The following is a 20,443-nucleotide window of genomic DNA, read 5'->3' on the forward strand; positions in this document are numbered from 1 at the left end:
AGAAAAGGCCAATCTATGCTTTATGGCAAACGAAAATGAGGTAACATCTGAAACGCATTTAGATTTTACATTTGATGAGTTATATGATGCGTTTAACGAATTAATGGATGAATATAAGACAATAAGCCTTAAGAATAAAGAGCTAAAACTAACCAATCAATCTCACCTCCATAAATACGATAAATTAGTTAAGGATAAGGATTTTATCACTAAAGAAAATTTAGAACTTAAGACAAGCAACCAAATGTTAATTCAAAAAACTTATACCTTAAGTAAAGATAACGAAAAACTAACCAAGAAAATTTCTGAACTTAAAAAGGATAAGCAAACTATTGGAGGTAATTTCACAAAAGACTTAAATGCACTAAAAACAGAAAAACAAAAATTGACACTAGAACTTGAAAAGTACAAGCCTTTTGTAGAAAAATTTACATATAGCTCAGAAAAATTAGAAATAATACTCAATAGTCAACGAGCTGTGTTTAATAGAGCCGGTTTAGGGTATAAACCTAAGAATAAGCAAAAGCTCCTTAGTAATTTCTTTGTGAAAGCAGGGGAAAGTGAAACTAAGAATATAACCTGTTTTTGCTGTGGAAAAGTAGGACATAAAGCTAATATGTGTGACCATAGGAAAGGAAAAGCTAAAAGGAAAATTAAAAAGGTTTGGATTCCAAAAGGAACCAACATTACTAACCATGAAGGACCCAAGAAAACTTAGGTACCTAAAATTGTATGATTTCCTTGTGTAGGAGTGTCTTGCAGCCAAAGTCGACAAAAACTGTTGGTACTTGGATAGTGGCTGCTCAAGACACATGACGGATGACAAAGACCAATTCTTCACCCTTGAGCCCAAGAAGGGAGGTGCTGTGATATTTGGAGACAATAACCAAGGTCACATCATTGGTATAGGTAAAGTACAAATTACCCCTTCAACTTTTATTGATAATGTTCGATATGTTGATGGTCTTAAGCATAATCTACTTAGCATTAGTCAATTATGTGATAGAGGTTTTGATGTGTTGTTCAAACCAACCTTATGCATCATAACCAACTCAAATGACAATAGTTTAGTTTTCAAAGGAATAAGACGTGGGAATGTGTATGTAGTAGACCTTGAGGATCTTGCCAAACATAACCTATGTTTAGTTGTTAATGAAACTAAGGATAATGATGCTAGTTGGTTATGGCACCGTAAGTTAGGTCATGCGAATATGGACACAATATCAAAACTAGTTAAAAGAGATTCGGTGATAGGTTTGCCAAAACTAAAGTTTGAAAAGAATAAGATATGTGAAGCTTGTCAATATGGCAAACAATCAAGGAACTCCTTTAAATCCATAAATTGTGTCTCTACCTCTAGACCTCTAGAACTACTACACATGGATCTATTCGGACCAACTAGAACCACAAGTCTAGGAGGAAATAAATATGGTCTAGTTATTGTGGATGACTTTTCTAGATATACTTGGGTCATGTTCTTAGCTCATAAAGATCAAGCATTTTCAGTTTTTAAGAAATTTCATAAGGAAGTAACAAATGCTAGAGATACTTCAGTCATAGCTATTAGAAGTGACCATAGAACCGAATTTGAAAATCATTTATTTGATGAGTTTTGTAGTAAAAAGGGAATAACTCATAATTTTTCTGCACCTAGGACTCCACAACAAAATGGAGTTGTAGAAAGAAAAAATAGAACCCTAGAGGAAATGGCTAGAACCATGCTATGTAAAAGTAACGTCCCTAAGTACTTTTGGGGAGAAGCCATTAATACCTCATGTCATATACTAAATAGAGTTTTATTAAGACCCATTATAAAGAAAACACCTTATGAACTTTGAAAAAACAGAAAACCAAAGGTAAACTATTTTCATGTCTTTGGATGTAGGTGTTTTGTTCATAATAATGGGAAAGATAATCTAGGTAAATTTAACTCTAAATCTGATGAGGGTATATTTTTGGGGTATTCTACAACTAGTAAAGCCTATAGAGTCTTTAATAAAAGAACCCTTGTTATTGAAGAATCAATATATGTAGTTTTTGATGACTCTAGTGATAATTCTTCTAGCAAGAGAGTTGATCTTGATGATGATGCTGAAATACTTGAAGAAAAGATTGATGAGATGACATTACAAGAAGATGAACAAAAATTAATTGAAAATGCATCATCAAGCCAAGAGGCTGTTGTGGATCATGGGCTGACTAAGGCTTGGAGGTATGCTCATGGGCATCCTAAGGATTTAATTTTAGATGATCCATCTCAACCTGTTAGGACTAGAGCATCTCTTAGGAACTTAAATAATCATTTAGCTTTTGTCTCACATTTTGAACTCAAACACATAGAAGAAGCTGAAAAAGATGTAAATTGGATAAATGCAATGCAAGAAGAATTAAACCAATTTACTAGAAACAAGGTATGGAACCTAGTTGAACGTCCCTCTGAATATTCAATTATAGGTACCAAATGGATATATAAAAATAAACTTGATGAAAATGGAATTGTAATTAGGAATAAGGCTAGACTAGTAGCAAAGGGCTATAATCAAGAAGAAGGTATAGATTTTGATGAAACCTTTGCTCCTGTAGCTAGACTTGAGGCAATCAGACTATTACTAGCATTTGCATGCTCTAAGGATTTCAAATTATTTCAAATGGATGTAAAAAGTGCATTTCTAAATGGGTATATTAATGAGGAGGTGTATGTAGAACAACCTCCTGATTTTGAAAATCATCAATACTCTAATCATGTGTATAAATTGAACAAAGCACTTTATGATTTGAAACAAGCACCTAGAGCATGGTATGAAAGACTTAGCAAATTTCTACTAGATCATGAGTTCTCTAGGAGAAATGTAGATACAACACTGTTTTTGAAGAAGAAAAACAAAGATATGTTATTAGTGCAGATTTATGTTGATGATATTATTTTCGGTGCTACTAACAATCGCCTCTGCGAAGAATTTGCTGACTTGATGCAGAGTGAGTTTGAAATGAGCATGATGGGAGAGCTGAACTATTTTCTCGGACTTCAAATCAAACAATCTGAAGAATGGATCTCCATCAATCAAGCTAAATACATCAAGGAGATGCTTAAGAAGTTTGATATGGAGGGAAACAAGTCAATCGGCACACCCATGAGCTCATCATGCAAATTAGACCAAGATGAATCAGGTAAATCTGTAGATCAAAAGATGTATAGAGGTATGATAGGATCTTTATTGTATCTCACTGCAAGTAGACCTGATATCATGTTTAGTGTATGCATGTGTGCTAGATATCAGTCTAATCCTAAGGAATCTCATCTAATTGCTGTCAAGAGAATCTTTAAATACCTAATAGGAACAAAAAATATAGGTTTATGGTACTCTAAAGAATCTAGCTTGAACTTAATAGGATACACAGATTCAGACTTTGCTAGTTGTAAACTTGATAGAAAAAGCACCAGCGGGTCATGTCAATTTTTAGGAGAAAATTTAATCTCATGGTTCAGCAAAAAACAAAACTCAGTTGCATTATCTACTGCTGAAGCTGAATATGTGGTAGCCGGGAGTTGTTGTGCTCAAATTATATGGATTAAACAACAACTTGAAGACTATGGCATTAAACAAGATAAAATTCCCATTAATTGTGATAATACAAGTGCCATTAATCTAACTAAAAATCCAATTCAGCATTCAAGAACTAAACATATTGAGATAAGACATCACTTCATAAGAGATCATGTACTGAATGGTGATGTGACACTTCAATTTGTTTGTACTGATGATCAATTAGCTGATATCTTCACAAAACCCTTGAGTGAAGAGAGATTTAGTGTGCTTAGGAGAGGATTAGGAGTGATTGATCCATCCTAGTGATGTTCTCTTCTTGTTCATGGATTTTGATGATTAGATTGTGTTAAAAATAGAGTTTCTCATCTATGATCATCAAATCAGATCATAACTTAGTGAGTGTCCCTTGTTTGGTACGAAAATAGCATAATTTTTAGGTGCGTGCCAGAGTTCGAGTCGACTCGGATACGTTTCAGAGTCGGCTCATGACGGGGAGTCGACTCGCACATAGACGGGAGTCGACTCGAGGTCGATGGCAGCATAAGGGGAGTCAACTCGCACATTGACGGGAGTCGACTCGAGGTCGATGGCAGCATAGGGGGAGTAGACTCGCGCATATTTTGGAGTCGACTCGAGGTCGAGTCGACTCGCGACTTACTAGAGTCGACTCGCGGTCGGGATCCGAGTTTTTAACCCTAATCCAAGCGTTTAATCAACACTTCTATTCATCGCCTCCACTGTTCACAAAACCCTAGAGCCGTCTCCTACATCGTCTCCGACCCCGGTTAGAGTTTTTCCGTCGACCTTCTTCCGTCCATTAGGGTTTTACCCCATTCCTAGGTCAATCATGCCTCGTAAGTCGGTTGTCCCGAGCTGGAAGAGACCCCAACCCGCGAGCGGCACCGAGCGACGGTCCAAAGCTCGGAACGATCCCGTGAGGCCACAACCTCCGGTTCGTTCCCCGCCAAGGCCGGTACCCTCGCGACCGTGCGCTGGGAAGGCGGTCTCCATCGGGAGATACGTCAACTTCGACTATCTCTCCCGGGAGGGCTTCACTATAGGAGATAGGTTGAGGGCCCAGGGACTCGAGTTCTTTTGTTCCTTAGATCTTCCCACATACCCAGGGCTAGTTAGGGAGTTCTATGGTACCGTGTCCAGGGGGAATGGTGGGATACAGGGAACCATAGCGGGTGTCCTGTTATTCATTTCGGAGGATGTCATTGCTCAAATCCTCCATCTTCCCCAAGTGGGGGTATCTCCTACACACCCGGCCGATAGGACTGAAGCCCTTACGGCCATATTAGGGAGTCCACCCCAGTCCCCATTAGATGAGGTGTCCGCCAGCTCACTGTCAGTTGAGATGCGGCTCCTCTTGAGTATCATCTCTAGGACCCTTTTCCCGAAGACCGGCCGCTTCGATTTTGTTTCTGAGAGGGACCTAGCCCTTATGTTCTACATCCTCCAGGACACCCCAATTAACTTTTCCAAACTAATCTACAAATACCTGTGTGAGCCACTAGACAGACCTAGGCTCACCCTTCCATACGGGATGCTATACACTTTGATCTTTAGGGAGTCCGAGATCCCTATTCCTGAGGGGGAACCCTCTCGCGCACTGCGATGGACAGATCGCATGGCTGAGGGAACCCTACACAGGATGGGTTTTCATAAGGTAGAGGGAAGCTGGGTCAGAAAACCATCCACCTCCACCCATACTACTAGACACTCCCCCAGTCCAGATCCAGATTCTGACTTTCCCACCTATCCCTCCACCTCAGCACCATCCACCTCTGCCGGACCCTCCACTGCACCAACTACTCTGCCACTAGAGGTCCGGATCTCTCCTGAGCAGCTCCGGGAGTTGCGGCAGGAGATTGTACGGGACCTTCGGGACGACCTACTGAGGGAGCTCCGAGGTCCAGCCACTGCCCCATCTTCTGCATTGGTTCCCTCCCTATCAGCCGTGACCAAGATGACGGCCCATCTGAGGGAAGAAATCTACAATGTAAGAAGTCTGATCCAAGCCCAGTTCTCCAATATGAGCGATGTCACAAGCAACACAAGGAAGATGCGAGATGACATCAGACATGACATGGGCACCCAGAGCCAGGGGGCCGAGCGTCTGGCGAACGTGTTGATCGCCAAGCTGGACACACTCCAGGAGAGTGTGACTGAGCTCTCCTCGATTCACAGCAGGGCTACTTCGGCGATCATTACACAGCTAGGGCACGTCACAGATGGGGTCTCCCTACTCATGGAACAATTCAGACTGCCCAAGGGAGCCACATCCTCCTCCAAGAAGCCCTAGCTTACTTATTGTATTTTGACATGTATTTATTGCTTTGCTCTTTGTATTCACAAATGTACTCACTTATACATCAATACAAGGAGTAGACTATTTTCTTCAAAAATGTGCAAATTGATCTCTAAATTGCTTGTGCGATGTGCTTTCTTCCTTTTTGGTATGATGACAAAAGGGGGGAGAAATATATTGAATAGACATGTAAAGAGAATTAATGAAAATCAATCAAAAGAAAACTTTTAAAACACACAATAATTTGTTCTTAGTGGATTCGATACCTCGAGGCTCATTATCTCTCTGTTGGGGCTCCTAATGGAGTAATCTCCAGAATCTATTCAAGGGATATTCGGAGATTAGTTGAATCATACTTAAGAACAAATTGACATATTTTTCCTCTAAAAAAACCAAAAATTTAAGTTCAAAAGCTTCAATGCACTAAAAGAAAATTCTGAGATTCAAAACAAAGTTGAATGCATATGTTGAGGGGGAGAATCTGAATTTTTAAGAAAGCAAAATCATTAAATATATATAAGCCAAACAATTGATTGCATGATATGAAAGCTTATATAATTCCAAATGAAAGGGGGAGCCTTAACGTCGAAATTTATTGTTTCACACCTTTCAAGTCTGGATAAATTAAAACTAACTAGACACTTGAATTCATTTTCAAATTTTACTATAATTCTTCTTGTTTGTTGAGCAATTCACTTTACATATACTCAATGTTTTGTCATCATCAAAAAGGAGGAGATTATGGAGTGATTGATTATAACCCTATTTGATTTTGATGAGCTCAAAGCATTTGAGTATATCTTATGTTTACTAATGAATTCAATCTAGTGTTTCAGTGATATCCTTGTAAATTTATGGCTAAGTGTCTCTAGATTTGGTTCAAGACAATTTGGATAAGTTAAGAAGTCAATGTGAACCAAAGTCTGAGACTCGAGTCGACTCCGGGATATTTCGAGTCGACTCCAAGCGTATCAGAAGCACTGGCACAGGCTCGAGTCGACTCCGGGACATTACGAGTCGACCCCGACTGAGAACAGACAGACGAACAGAGAGATACAACTCAAAACCTGTCAGCGAGTCGACTCCTGAAAAGCGCGAGTCGACTCCGATGCTTGCCGAGTCGACTCCAGAGTAGTATGAGTCGACTCTAGGGGGTTACAAACAGAAAGACAGAGAAGGTATATTGGACCCTGAGAGCCGAGTCGACTCCTGAAGAACGTGAGTCGACTCCGATGGTTGGCAGGTCGACTCCAAAGGAAGCGAGAGTCGACTCTCAGTGTAATACAAGGCAAAAGTCAGAGAGCAACTTTCGGACACTGAGAGCCGAGTCGACTCCCGCAAAGGGCGAGTCGACTCTGAGACAGCGCGACCCCAAAAAGACAGAAGACTGCTTTTCGGATACTGAGAGCCGAGTCGACTCCAGAACAGTCCGAGTCGACTCCAAGACAGCACGGGCCAAAAAACAGAAGCTCGGGAGTTCGGACTCTGAGTGCCGAGTCGACTCCCAGACTTCACGAGTCGACTCGAGTGAGCAAACTTGAAAAATGCATCCACGGATTTCTTGGGATGAGCCGACTCCAAAAGTGCCAGGTCAGCTCCAGACTTTGGAGAGTCGACTCCGGGTTAAGTCGAGTCGACTCCCAGTCGAGAAGAGCACTTTAATTCAAATCCGGAACAGTTGCCGAGCCGACTCCAGAAAAGCATGAGTCGACTCCTGCTGCAACCGAGTCGACTCCAGATCGCGCGAGTCGACTCCGATCCCAACGAAAACATTGTCAGGATGTGCAGAATGTGCAGAACGGCTAGTAGATTGTGTCTAATGGCTAGTTTCTGTGGGGAATGGCTTAAATAGCCACAGAGAACTGTAGCAAGGCAGAAAAGTGACATTCCACTCTAAGAAAACAAGAAATCTTCATCTGCAAACTGATTTCAACGGAAAAGAAGGAAGAGGGCCATTAACTCCATTCAACCAACTCTTTCCAGCATTAACAGAAGTCTCCTTCTGCCTTCAAGTCTTCAAGACATTCAAGAGGAGACCCAGAGTTCGAGAAGCCCTCCTCTACATCGTCATAAACTAGTTTGAGGGCTCTTAACTTCTCTATTGTTTATATTGCTGAATATCTGCTTTCTTAGAAGCTGTATTTTTCTCTTTGTTCCTTCTATCCATTTGTCCTTACCTGATTCAATCAGGGGATTGAATCAAGGGTGTAAAAGTTTGTTGGTGAGCCTAGGTTGAAACCAACGTGTAAGGGTTCGATTGTGATCCCGAGAAAACAATCGGACGGTTCTAGTCGGTGAGCCTGGAAAAATCGACCGAGTTCGTTGTGACCTCGTAAAACAACAAGTTAGGTTGTGAGCTTGTAAAACAACCGGCTGTAATCCGAGGGGTTATAGTGAATTCCCAAGTGAGGCTTGGAGAGTGGACGTAGGAGCAAGGGTTAGCTCCGAACCACTATAAAATCTTTGTGTTTGTGATTGGCTTGTCATCTCTTACTTTCATTTCATTCACTGCACATAGCATCTAATTAATTAACTTGCAAAAAGTATTAATTAGTTATCCACAGACATTTTAATTGCAATAATTATTTTAAAACCCAATTCACCCCCCCTCTTGGGTTGTCTATCTGGGCAACACGTCCTATTCACCAGGATAGCAAAGGAAGGGGCACGCACACAGCCCATCACCCACCTGATCCAAGTCTCAGAAAATCCAAACCCCCGCAGGGACTGCTGCAAGAAATCCCATCTCACCCTATCATAGGCCCTCTCCATATCTAGCTTGATCCCCATCAAGCTCCTCCTCACCGGAGCCCTACCGAGATCAAACATGAACTCCTAGGCAATAAGCACATTGTCAGATATACTCCGCCCCTCCAAAAAGGCCCCCTACTTTGGGCTAATAAGCCTAGGAAGAACACACCGCAATCGGACGGCAAGGATCTTCGCCGTCGCCTTGTACAAGGTCGTACAAAGGCTAATCGGACGAAAGTGACTCGGCTTCGTGGCATCCTGCCGCTTTGGTTCAAGGTGATGAAAGTCCTTTGCCAATCTGCTGTCATCACTGTTGTGCTGAAAAACTGCTGTATAGCCGCCGTCACATCTCGTCCCACTATCATCCAATATCTCTGAAAAAATGAAGGTGGGAAGCCATCCGACCCTGGAGCCTTGTCCCCCGCGAGGGACCTCACTGCCTCTCTGATCTCCCCCTCCGAAACTGGTCTGGACAATACTGCTGTCTTCCCCTCTGACACCCCAACCTCAGGCGAAAGAATATCCACTATGCTCCCACCTGTAGGCTGCTCTGTCCACCTAGCCCTGAAAAAACTCTCCATAACCCTCTGAATCCTCTCAGGATTTTCCAACAACTGCCCCCCCTCATCCCTGATAACTCTGATTCTGTTCTGATGCCTCCTGATAACTGTCGCCTGGTGGAAAAATCTAGTGTTTCTGTCCCCCTCCACAATCCATTGTACCCTCGATTTCTGTCTCCAAAATATCTCCTGCTGTCTAAGGAGGCCATCATGCAATGTCAATAGTGATCTGAGCTCCCCCATCTCCCCGTCCGCTAGGCCACCCCTTGGTCCTCCTGAGCTGTAACCTAGCAATAGCCTCCTCAGACTCCTCAATCCTCCTGAAAATGTCTCCCACCTCCTCACGGTTCCACCTCCTCAACCGTCTCCCGTCAACTCCAGTCTGCAAGACACCCGATACATAGCATCTCCTCTAACTGGTGCACTCCATGACTCCCTCACCATCTCCCATGATCTCGGATAACAAAGCCATATTTTCTCAAATCTAAAGGGAGGCCGAACTAGAATATAAGTGTCTGTACTCACCAGTAATGGACTATGATCCGACGCAATCCTGGGCAAGTGGCTCACACGGTGATCCGGGAAGCACTGAACCCACCCAGTGGTCGCACAGGCCCTATCAAGTCGCTCCCATACTCTAGCCTGGCCCTGTTGATTGTTGCACCATGTAAACCTGGAGCCGGAGAACCCAAGATCTATCAAACCATTCGATGTCAAAAATTAACCTTCCTCTCATAAGAGAAAGGCTTCCTCCCCATCTTCTCCTGAGGATCAGCAATGCAGTTGAAGTCACCAGCCACCATCATAGGGTACCCCTGAATAATCATCTGAGACACCTCCTCCCACAGTCTCCGCCTCTCCCTGAAGTCAGTACTGGCATACACTGCAGCAAGCACCCATGAAACTCTACTATCCTCCGAAATCACTATAGCCACCTCCTGTATACATACATGGAACACATCCACCCTGCAAGAGCCCTGCGCCCAAGTGACTATAATACCACCCGACAACCCCTGGGACTCCACTGCATAAAATCCCTACGACCGAGGAACCGCTCTCCTAGCCTTCTGTAGACTCCTTCCGGATAGCCGGGTCTCAAACAACACACATATATCTGGACTATGCAGCTGCACAATCCTGCGGAAAGCCGGCGCAAAAGAGGGCTTCCCCGCGCCACGGCAATTCCATAAGATGACCTTCATTGGTCAACCAAGGATACATCACAACCCCCTACCCCGGGGCTGCAATCATGAAACACCGCTTTTTCAATAGCCCCTCCACTCTCCGAGCCTACAGACCTCACCCCCTTTGCTGCATCCATCAACTGAGCAACCATTCGGTGGTGATCCTTTCCGTCAGCTTGTGTCAAATGGCACACACAGTCTCCAGTGGCTTCCTCATTCGCCGCAATCCCCTCTATCATCCCCCCTCTTACCTCAGTGTTGGCACCACCACCAAGCTTGAGAGAGCTTGACTCACCCACTGCCTTCCTCCCCATTCCCATCTCAGAAGAAGGGGGGTTTGGGAGGATCCGGGAAGCCTCACCGCTGTGCCCCCGTGCCACATGGCACACACTTTGCTTTGGGATATTCCCCACACCAACTGCATCTTCTGCACCAGCATCCAAACCATCACCCCTAGCCACACCAACTGCATCTTCTGCACCAGCATCCAAACCATCACCCCTAGCCGCTCCACCGTGGCACTCCACCATCAGACCCTTGCCGGCACCGGACGACCCCGCCGCCTCCACCTCGGCCGAGCTTGCCGCCGCAGATAGGATCGGAGCCAAACGCCTCCCAGCCGGCTCTGCTCCCCCGGACGCCTACGGACCGTAGCTACCGGCCCTGTGCATCTTTTCCCTCCGGGGAGGCCGACCGCGCGCCGTCGCAAGAGGCGGAGGGGAACTCTTGGACCTCCAGCGAAAGGTAGTCCCCGGCCGCCCTGGCCTCACCGCAGAGGGAGCTGTCCCTCCCTTGGACGGGCCTCCCACCTCTTGGCCCGCCGTTTTGGGTGGGCTCCTCGCCCGTTTCGACGGACTCGGGCCCGGTCCGCCCAAGCATTGCCCACCTCCAGAGCCGGGCTTCCCCACAGCCGGGCCCAACTCGAAATCGGCCCGCCCCTCAGGCCTCTCACCCAACTCGGCACCCGACCCGGACCCGGGCGCGAGTTGACTCGGACCGCCTGTGGCCACTCCCAGGAGACGTCCTTCTCCGGCGTCCGCCGGCGAGCCACCTTGGTTGGCTTCTGCCACCCCTCAAGATCCACCGGAGAGGTCGCCGAAGACAGACCATCCCCCATCACACTTGGACCAGGAAGTGGAGATGTGGGCACTGAGCTCTTCCCCGCCCTAGACTCGTTCACCTCCTTCCTCCGGCTAGACGACACCGGCGCCCGTCGGAATCCGATCCGATTAGTAACCAACCACGGACCATAAGCCCGCTCCTCCCCCCCGGATCCATCTTCTTTCCTGGCCTCCTGCCCAGTAGCCTCCATGACCTCCTTCTCAGCAGCAGCTTTCCTCCCCTCCTCCATCCCGGTCTTCTCCACCGCCTCCCTTGCCGGAGACATGAAAGTACACTCCACCTCCGAATGACCGATCCTCCCACATTTGGAGCATGGGTCCGGCAAGTTTTCATAGACAAAACCTTGCCAGAACTTCACCTCTGCCCCTGCCGAGCTTCCCATCACAAAGGTCCCCGGTGTGAGCGGGACCGAGCCGTCCAACTCAATCTTTACCCGAGCGAAGCCAAACCTGCTACCCTTCTCTGTGAAACCATCCAAAGCCAGTGGATTGCCGGCCCTCGCTGCAATCCGAAGGATGGTTTCCTTCTTCCAGTAATCCAAAGGAAGACCCGGCATACGGACCCAAACAACCACTCGCCCGATTTCTCCGACACCCGGAATGAAGTTGGGCCGCCACCGTTCCATGGCCAACATCTGGCCGCCGACCATCCAAGGGCCATTCTGCAGAGCTGCCTCCCTATCCGCCTCATTTGCGAACCTAATGGCAGTGAAGCCCTCCGCCAGCGGGAAGCACCCAACCTTGTACTCCAGCCGCCCTGCCCGTTGCATTTCCCTCGCCAACCAATCACCGGGAACGCTCCTCCCCAGGCTCCTCACCAAGACAGTGGTGCTCCTCCATTCCAAGCGTGCCGCCTCCAACTCCTCCTCTGGCACCACCACCACCTCAGTAAATCGGCTCTGCATCACTTCCAGTTCGCGTGGAGAAATCCGATGGCTCGTCCATTCCGGCTGCCTCGTCGCTCCCCGCGGCGCACCCCTTGCCACATCCGCCCACGACGAACCCTTCGTCGTAGACTTGGGAGCATTGGGATTCGCCCCACCAGCCTTCCCCACCACCGGCGTCTCCAGCCCAGCTCCAGGGTCAACCATGGCCCACAACCTGCAACTGTTCGACCTATCTCCCCACAGATCCCCACCCCGCCCCGATTGCGATTTTCTCTTCCGGTCTTTTCCCCACAGTGCACTTTCTCTTCACTAATATTAATATCATGTACAAAATTGATAAAAGGGATATTAGCAATATTATAATATAAATTTTCCTTTAAACTGCTGTCAGAGAATATGTACATAGTAGGATACTACCTTATTCTCTCTCTCTCTCTCTCCAATCCAGTGTACTCTCCATGTCATGCTAATTTCTGCTGTAATATAAACATATACTTGGTACATTCTAATCAGTTGGCTCTTCCCTACTGTGAACATCTCAGAAAGATAAGAACAGTAACATGCATTGAGTCAATGTAGACAGTCAACAACCAAACACACTGTACCTTTCGAGCTGACTAGCTCAAAATCATCACTTGCAAGAAGTTTGATCAGAGGGAAGCTTCTTGGAAGCTGTGCACAACCAATGTTGCAATAATGCAAACGGCACAATTAACTATAGGGTACGCATCAACCATCACCCAAGATATCAAAGCTCGGCTCGCCACCAGGAGATCAAGGATAAACTAGAACCGATAGAACTTACACAGATGAAATAAATATATTCCAAGTATAACAGAAAAAGGTTTTGAACAACAAAAGTTTCTACTCTTTGAATTCAAGAATACACATACTCATTTGGTTGTTTTCAAACATTGCATTGTATTGTTGATCATACAACCTTCAACTCTTCAAAGTTAGCATATCAAGAATTATGAACTAAGTCTAAAATCTAAGAGAATTAAGACTCACCAGAATTTTTTAATGTCAATAATTGTGCTTACAGTTCAACCATTTCTTGGTAGCATTTCTATGCAGCTCAGGGGCCCCTCAAAACCACGAAAGACCCAGAAACCATCCCATGGAACCTACCTCTCTAAGACCTGAATTTCTTGATCACAACAGCTATATTTACAGGAGAAGCTTAAGTGCTCCCAAAAAGGACGGAATGAGAGAGCACTTGAACCACTTGGTGAAGGAGCTAAGTGAAGAAGCTCAGTCCAGCCTTTATGTGTGCGCTAATTGGGTCAATAACCTGCTATGGTTGTGCTCACCTTCATAAGTAACAATGAGCATTGAGGGATCATCCACACATCTTTCAACATGCTTTCTAGCAGGGCAGCCTCTCATGCTGCTACATTTATAGTATCCCCTGCGTGAATTCAAATGGGTAATTTTTCTAAGTTAGACAGTGTTTGAGGATCAATAACAAATTAATAACTAGGTCAAACATCAGCATATAGAAAGCAATATTTACTTATAAATCAGACTCTACTTTCAATACAGAGAAGTGACTATAACTATAGATCTCAAAACACGGAATCCATGGCTAGCCTTCTAAATTTGCCTTTGCCATTTGGAAACAAGAAAAAGAAAATGGATGAGGTAATTACTTGTTTATTTCCTTATTTTGTCATGACAAATTATATCTCAGGGATTTGATTGTGATGTCTGCGCTAACCTCTCCAATAACAAACCTTTACATTGAGGGAGACAAGATGTCCAGGAGTTACCCATCATGGATCTAAACAGCTAAAGCAATCCTGCTGTTTGTCAATTGAAAATATTCTGGAGAAGTAAATAGGCTAAACCTACTTTCAAGTAATATTCCTTGAAATACCTAAACCTACTCTTTCATTACGTTCTATGCACTAGAATGGACAAATCCTCAACTCATTCATTGCATATCAACGATTAGATGATACAATATTTAATGATCTTTACTGAATCTAGATATCATGAATATGACAGCGAGGACAATGAGTAAACCTTGAAGACCGAGCAACGAATTCCACAATGCAGAAAGTGGACTAGAAAATACCCACCTGAATCCATTTCCTTATCTGAAACTATCCAGATACAAGTATGAATTTAGGTATCCGACTAATGTCCATAGTTGTTGCCATATCCATATCCATAAAAGAAAAATGAATATATAAATAGACAACTATCTGATCCATATTGAAATATCCAGATCTATTTGCAATCCTATTTAATCTTATATAACCTTGATGAACATTAACATGTTTTTAACTTAGTTTACCTTCCATATAGTGGTCTCTTTGATTAAGTGGTTATAAAGTTTCACCGATTTATGTCTGTATTTTTATCTGCACTGTCAATATCAATTTATATGTATACATCTTTCTAATGAATATGGATATGAATCTTAATATCTGATTAATATCCATAGATGTATCTATCTTCATAAAAAATGAGGGATACATGTGGATATACTGATATCTGATCCGATCCATTTTCCGCCCTAGTACCACAATTACAATGTCAAATTTACCATTGAAGGTGCAAAAACTTCTACAAATTTATGCAATGGAAAACAGAAAAGCATCATGACTGCCCTATTCACCTAGGATGAGGAGAACCCTTGATTGGCTTCTGCCCATACTTCCTCCATGAGTATTCGTCAGCAGGGATATCAGCGATCTTGTTGCTGATGGCAGGCACCTTAATAGATCTCTTCACTCTTAGCTTCCTACAAAGAGGACTCGACAATAAGTATTATCCAAAACCAGAACCAATGTACAAAGCCAATAAAAAGTGAACTTGAGTTAAAAAGCCAAACCTCTTCTTCGAGCAATGACATCTTCCTGCAGTAGCACATCTGCCACTCCCATCCTCCCCTCTGCCAGAGCACCTCCTCCTTGGAGACTGGTTCAAGTTTGTCGGATTGGATGATTCTGGCCCACTCGTTAGGTGGAAGGGCCTCCCATCCAAGCTCGCCATGCTTCCATCCACACTCAGGGATGACAAGAAAGACCTCGAGGATGATCCGGTCGCTGAGCAACTAGAGTTATCAAACTTGAGATTTATTCCGCTATTGCTCCTCCTATACATCTCACTCTGGAATTTCAACTGCTGCTGAAGCTGAAACTTTTGGTTGTTCTGCTGCTGTTGGAGGAAATGGAGGTGGGTGGGTGAAGCCTGTGGGCCAAGTTGGAGAGTGCTTCTAGAAGCAGCATCCACATCCAGTACAGGATTCTCAAGGAACATCCTTTGTGGGATTGGTTGAGGGATTTTGGCAGTAGAACCTAATTCTCTTCCTGGGAATTCTATAGGATCTCTTGGGAGGAGATGGAGAGGCACTGGAGAGGGAACTGGCCTAGATGCTATTGGGTTATCTAAAAAGATCTTATGATTGAAAGGGGAAAGAGCTTTGTTCAACCTCCTGACCCTTCCATGACCCACTTCATGGCCAAGCTTGGAAACTACTTTCCTAAATCTAGAAACAGCCACTTCAGTCTCTCCCACTAGATTCATATATAGAAGGAGCTGATCTTGGGACCGAGATAGAAGATTGAGGACTCGGTGGCAGCTTCCCACAGCCGCCCTATTTGCTAGTTCCACCTCCTCCATGTCAAAAGAACTGTTAAAGAAGCCCCAAAACTCCCAAAAGCTCAGCACTAGGCACTTCAGATAACACCCAAATCCCGGGCCATCTCTTAGGTGTCAGTAACTCACTGCGGAGGCTTAAGAAAATGGAAAACAAAGCAAATCAAGATAAGATTTAGATGAGCTCTCCGTGTTCTTCTAAGTTCAAACATATAAAAGTGAACGATAGGATTGGATTACTCGCTTGCAAATTGAACAGAATAAAGAAAAAAATAATAGACACTTGATTCCAAATAGCTTCAAACATAACAAAATTGGAATACTAGAAATCTAAGAGCCCCAGAAACCTTTTAATGCGAAAAGCGAAAGGCACCAAAAATAAAAAATAAAAACGTGCTCAGAAGGAAGATAGAAACAGATTCAAAAAGATCAATACGAAAGAAGAAAACAGGGGAACCAAGAAGAGATCTTTACGCTTTGCATCAGCTCAATGTTAGAATAATTTTGAATCGAGTGCATGAAACTCCAATCAAAGAAACAAGACCACAAGACGGATTGAAGATTTCAACACCGACATCAACCTCCAAATCCCAACTCAGGCATGAGCTCAGAGAACGCTAACCTCGGATTGAGGCACGGAGGAAACCCTAGATTTCGGGCAACGGTTCGCCCCCCCTCTGCTGCCGTAGGATCAGCAGGGTGTGAACGCGAAGTCCCACCGGAGAAAGGAATCTTCTCTCTTTCTATACTCTCAACACAGTTAAATAGAATACATCCAAACACGGGAGAAAAATAAAATAAAAGGAAGCCGAGGGACTTGAACAATAAATTCCAGATAGACACTTAGAGCGTGTATTAGGCTAATGTTGTTGGCGTTGTGCGGAAGCATGTGGATCTCTCATATCCATTAACCTAGGGCATCCCTTAAGGCATCAGGCCCCATGGAGAAAGAAGGAAGAACAGATAAAGAATCACAATCACAAACTAGGATTTTCGTCGAGAAGAAGAGGAAGAGAAGAGAGAACGTGGGAGAAACTTTTCTGGCGGCTTCTTTATTGCTCAAGCAATAATCCAAGTGATAATCCTAAAACTGATTACATCAAGCCTTTATATAGGCTCTCAATTTTAGTCTAATCATACACCCAACTCAATCTCCCCCTAAGCCACATTAGAAAGCATTCAACCCAAGTCCATGACTTACATGCTCTCCCCCTTTGAGCCTAAACCTAGCCCAAGAATGATTTAGACTCTTTGAGACTTGAAAAACCTTAACTTGGCCCGCTTCATGCCTGAAAATTCCGTGAAAACAGTGCTCGGGTTGACTCCTGCTGTCCTGGGGTCGACCCCTGTTGTCTTGGGGTCAACCCCTGAAGCTGTCCTGGAAAACAGCTCTTGGACTTTTTCTTGTTGCTCTTAAGGAGTCGACCCCGAAGTCCTGGGGTCGAGCCCTGCATTGTGCCAAGTCTTCACAGCATGCCGGAGTCGACTCCAAGTCTCCAGGAGTCGACTCCAATACTGTTCACAGCCCAGAAACTTGTTGTTTTCCTTTGGATGTGCCACACTTGAGCCTACAATCTCCACCTTGGCACTTCAAAGCCTCCGCAAGCTTCTCCTGGTCCATCAATCCCATCAGCGCCGAACACCTGAGGAAGCCATCCCTTGGAAGAGACTTGGTCAGTGCATCTGCCAGGTTCTCCTTCGTATGAACTTTGGCAAGCTCCACTTCACATTCTTCCACCAACTTCCTAATCCTGTGGTACCTGATGTCAATGTGTTTGGTCCTTGCATGATAGACCGAGTTTTGAACCAAACACAATGCACTCTGGCTATCGCAATGCACCCTGACAGCCCCCTGTGCAAATCCTATTTTCAATGCCAATCATTTCAACCATAGAGCTTCCTTGGCAGCTTCTGTGATGCCAATATACTCCGCTTCCATTGTAGACAATGTCGTAATTGGTTGCAAGCTTGATCTCCATGACACTGGACCTCCGTTCAAGCAAAACACATAACCTGTGGTAGAACACCATGTGTCCATGTCTCCTCCGTAATCAGCATCCACAAAACCAATCATCCGGCTCTGGTTCTCCTTGGTCATGTTGGAATTCTTCTCCTTGCTACCTTCCAGTCCATAACAAATGCCAACTCCAACTATGCCCACCAAGTATCTGAAAACACTTTTCAGTGCTCTCCAATGCTCCTTGCCAGGGTTAGCCATGAACTTGCTGACTTGGCTAACTGCATGTGCAAGATCTGGTCTACAATAGACCATGGCATACATCAAACTCCCAACTCCTGAAGCATATGAAATTCTCTTCATATCCTCAGCCTCCACCTCAGTTTGTGGTGACATTGTCTTCGAAAGACTGACATGACCAGCTATTGGTAATGCCGCCGATTTCGCTCCATCCATACCATATCTCCGCAAGACCTTTCTGATGTAACCTCTCTGAGATAATGCAGCACCTTCTTGGTTCTATCCCTGAGAATCTCCATGCCTAGAATCTTCGTAGCTGGACCCAAATCCTTCATCTCAAATTTTCGAGATAAGGCTACCTTTAAGTCTTCCACAATTCCTCTACTCTTGCAAGCAATCAGCATGTCATCTACATACAAGAGTAGATATAATCTAGACTCATCCTCAAGAGTCTTCACATAGACACAAGGGTCATACTCACATCTGGTTATGCCAATGCTCCTCACATATGTGTCGAACCGCAAGTACCATTGCCTTGATGATTGCTTCAACCCATAGAGTGATCTCTACAGCAAATAGACCTTTCCTTCTAACCTGGCTCACCAAACCCCTTTGGCTGCTCCATATAAATCTTCTCCTCCAAATTCCCATGGAGAAAGGCTGTTTTAACATCCATTTGCTCCAACTCCAAATCCTGGATGGCAACAATGCTCAACAGCATCCAAATAGAAGTATGTCGAACAACTAGGGAGAATACTTCATTATAATCAATGCCCTCCTTCTGGGAGTATCCTTTAGCTACTAACCTGGCTTTGTATCTAATGCCTTCTCTATCTGAAAGTCCTTCCTTGCATTGGAACACCCATTTGCATCCAATGGGCTTCTTTCCACTTGGCAATTGCACCAACCGCCAAGTCTGATTTTTCTGGAGAAACTGCATCTCCTCTACCATAGCTTGGACCCACCTATCGCTATCCTAGCGTGCCAATGCCTCCTCATAGGTCTCCGAGTCTCCATTCACAGCAACCAATGCATAAGACATGGTTTCGCCAAAACCATACCTCTCCGGCTGCCTCACAATCTACTTAGGCTTATGCAGTGCAACTCCGATGCTTATGCTGGGATCTTGTTCCTCTCTTTGCACATCTCATCTCCGAGTTAGCATCTCGCTCCTCTCCACATGTGGATGGAGGCACCTCTGACTGGTGCTCCACCTGAATTTCATGTCCTTCTGGTGCACCTGCAAAAGGTAAAACTGAATAAGAAGTTAGCTGTCCAACCCTGTCCGGTTGGTTCTCCCCCTGCTCTTCTTTCACCCTTTGCATATTTAGGACTGAATTCTCATCAAAGACCACATCCCTACTGATAGTAGTCTTCTTCTCCAAGGGATCCCACAGCCGATAACCCTTGACTCCACGCGGATATCCTATGAATACCATCTTTTGTGACTTGGCATCCAACTTGCTCCGCTCACTGGGATCAATGTGCACAAATGCCGTGCATCCAAATACTCTAAGATGGCCAACCTCCACCTTCTTTTCAGACCATAGCTCCTCTGGAATCCTCCCATCTAGCTTTGTATGAGGAGATCGATTCACTAAGTAGCAGGCCGTGTCTACTGTATCCACCCAAAACACCTTGGAAAGCCCTGCCTACAATCTCATACATCTAGCTTTCTCAATGAGAGTCCTGTTCATCCTTTCGGCCACCCCATTCTGTTGAGGAGTCTTCCTTACTGAAAATTGCCTCTTGATCCCACAATCTTTGCAAAATTTCAGAAACTCCTTACTTGTGAATTCGCCACCATTGTCGGAGTGCACACACTTCACGTAGCATTCCTTCTCTTTCTCTACCTCTGCCCTCCAGGCTTTGAACTTAGAGAAGACCTCTGACTTTTTCCTCAAGAAGTACACCCAAACTCTTCTTGAAAAGTCATCAATAAGGATTAGAAAATATCTGGCCCCATTCCTGGATGTGATCGGGGTCAGTCCCCAAACATCCGTGTGCACTAGCTCCAGGGGACCACCGCTACGTGTAGTACTAGTAGAAAACTTCATCCTGTGTTGCTTTCCTAGCTGGCAAGGCTCACACACCTCTGGAACTCCTCCATCCAGATCTGATATCAGTCCATCTTTGCTCAGCATCTTCATACCACGATCTCCCATGTGGCCCAAGCGGTAATGCCACAAACGATATGCTTCCTGCTGGCCCTGTGCCATTGCTGCTGTTTCGGATCCCCCACACATTATGGACCCTTTCATCTTGTACAAAT

General features: G+C 44.8%; 1 protein-coding gene across 3 annotated transcripts; it reads right to left on the reverse strand.

The window, feature by feature from the left end:
- Nucleotides 1-13,210: 13,210 nt before the first annotated feature.
- Nucleotides 13,211-16,736, reverse strand: LOC120108266 (protein WRKY1-like). 3 transcript variants are annotated; one of them, XM_039121853.2, is made up of 4 exons: nucleotides 16,597-16,736; nucleotides 15,208-16,111; nucleotides 14,992-15,117; nucleotides 13,211-13,776 (listed from the first exon to the last, which is right to left on the reverse strand). In XM_039121853.2, the coding sequence occupies exons 2-4, from the start codon at nucleotides 15,996-15,998 to the stop codon at nucleotides 13,632-13,634; spliced, it is 1,062 nt and encodes a 353-aa protein (XP_038977781.2). In that variant the 5' UTR covers nucleotides 15,999-16,111; nucleotides 16,597-16,736; the 3' UTR covers nucleotides 13,211-13,631. The 3 variants fall into 3 exon arrangements, with proteins under 3 accessions (XP_038977781.2, XP_088570346.1, XP_088570347.1); XM_088714220.1 differs by having other exon boundaries at nucleotides 16,449-16,691; XM_088714221.2 differs by having other exon boundaries at nucleotides 13,488-13,776; nucleotides 15,208-16,102; nucleotides 16,597-16,702.
- Nucleotides 16,737-20,443: the final 3,707 nt, after the last annotated feature.

Source organism: Phoenix dactylifera, chromosome 18, assembly GCF_051530095.1.
Source record: "Phoenix dactylifera cultivar Ajwa chromosome 18, Ajwa_hap1_PhDact_Kaust_v1.1, whole genome shotgun sequence".
Classification (NCBI taxonomy): domain Eukaryota; kingdom Viridiplantae; phylum Streptophyta; class Magnoliopsida; order Arecales; family Arecaceae; genus Phoenix; species Phoenix dactylifera.

Bases quoted from the DNA above. Each gene is read 5' to 3' on its own strand.
- LOC120108266 (XM_039121853.2), bottom strand. From the start codon at position 15,998: ATGGAGGAGGTGGAACTAGCAAATAGGGCGGCTGTGGGAAGCTGCCAC. The intron at 15,118-15,207 runs GTTTGGCTTTTT...TCCTCTTTGTAG, and splicing joins TGTCATTGCTCGAAGAAGAG to GAAGCTAAGAGTGAAGAGAT. The intron at 13,777-14,991 runs GTGAATAGGGCA...GAATTCACGCAG, and splicing joins AAGGGTTCTCCTCATCCTAG to GGGATACTATAAATGTAGCA.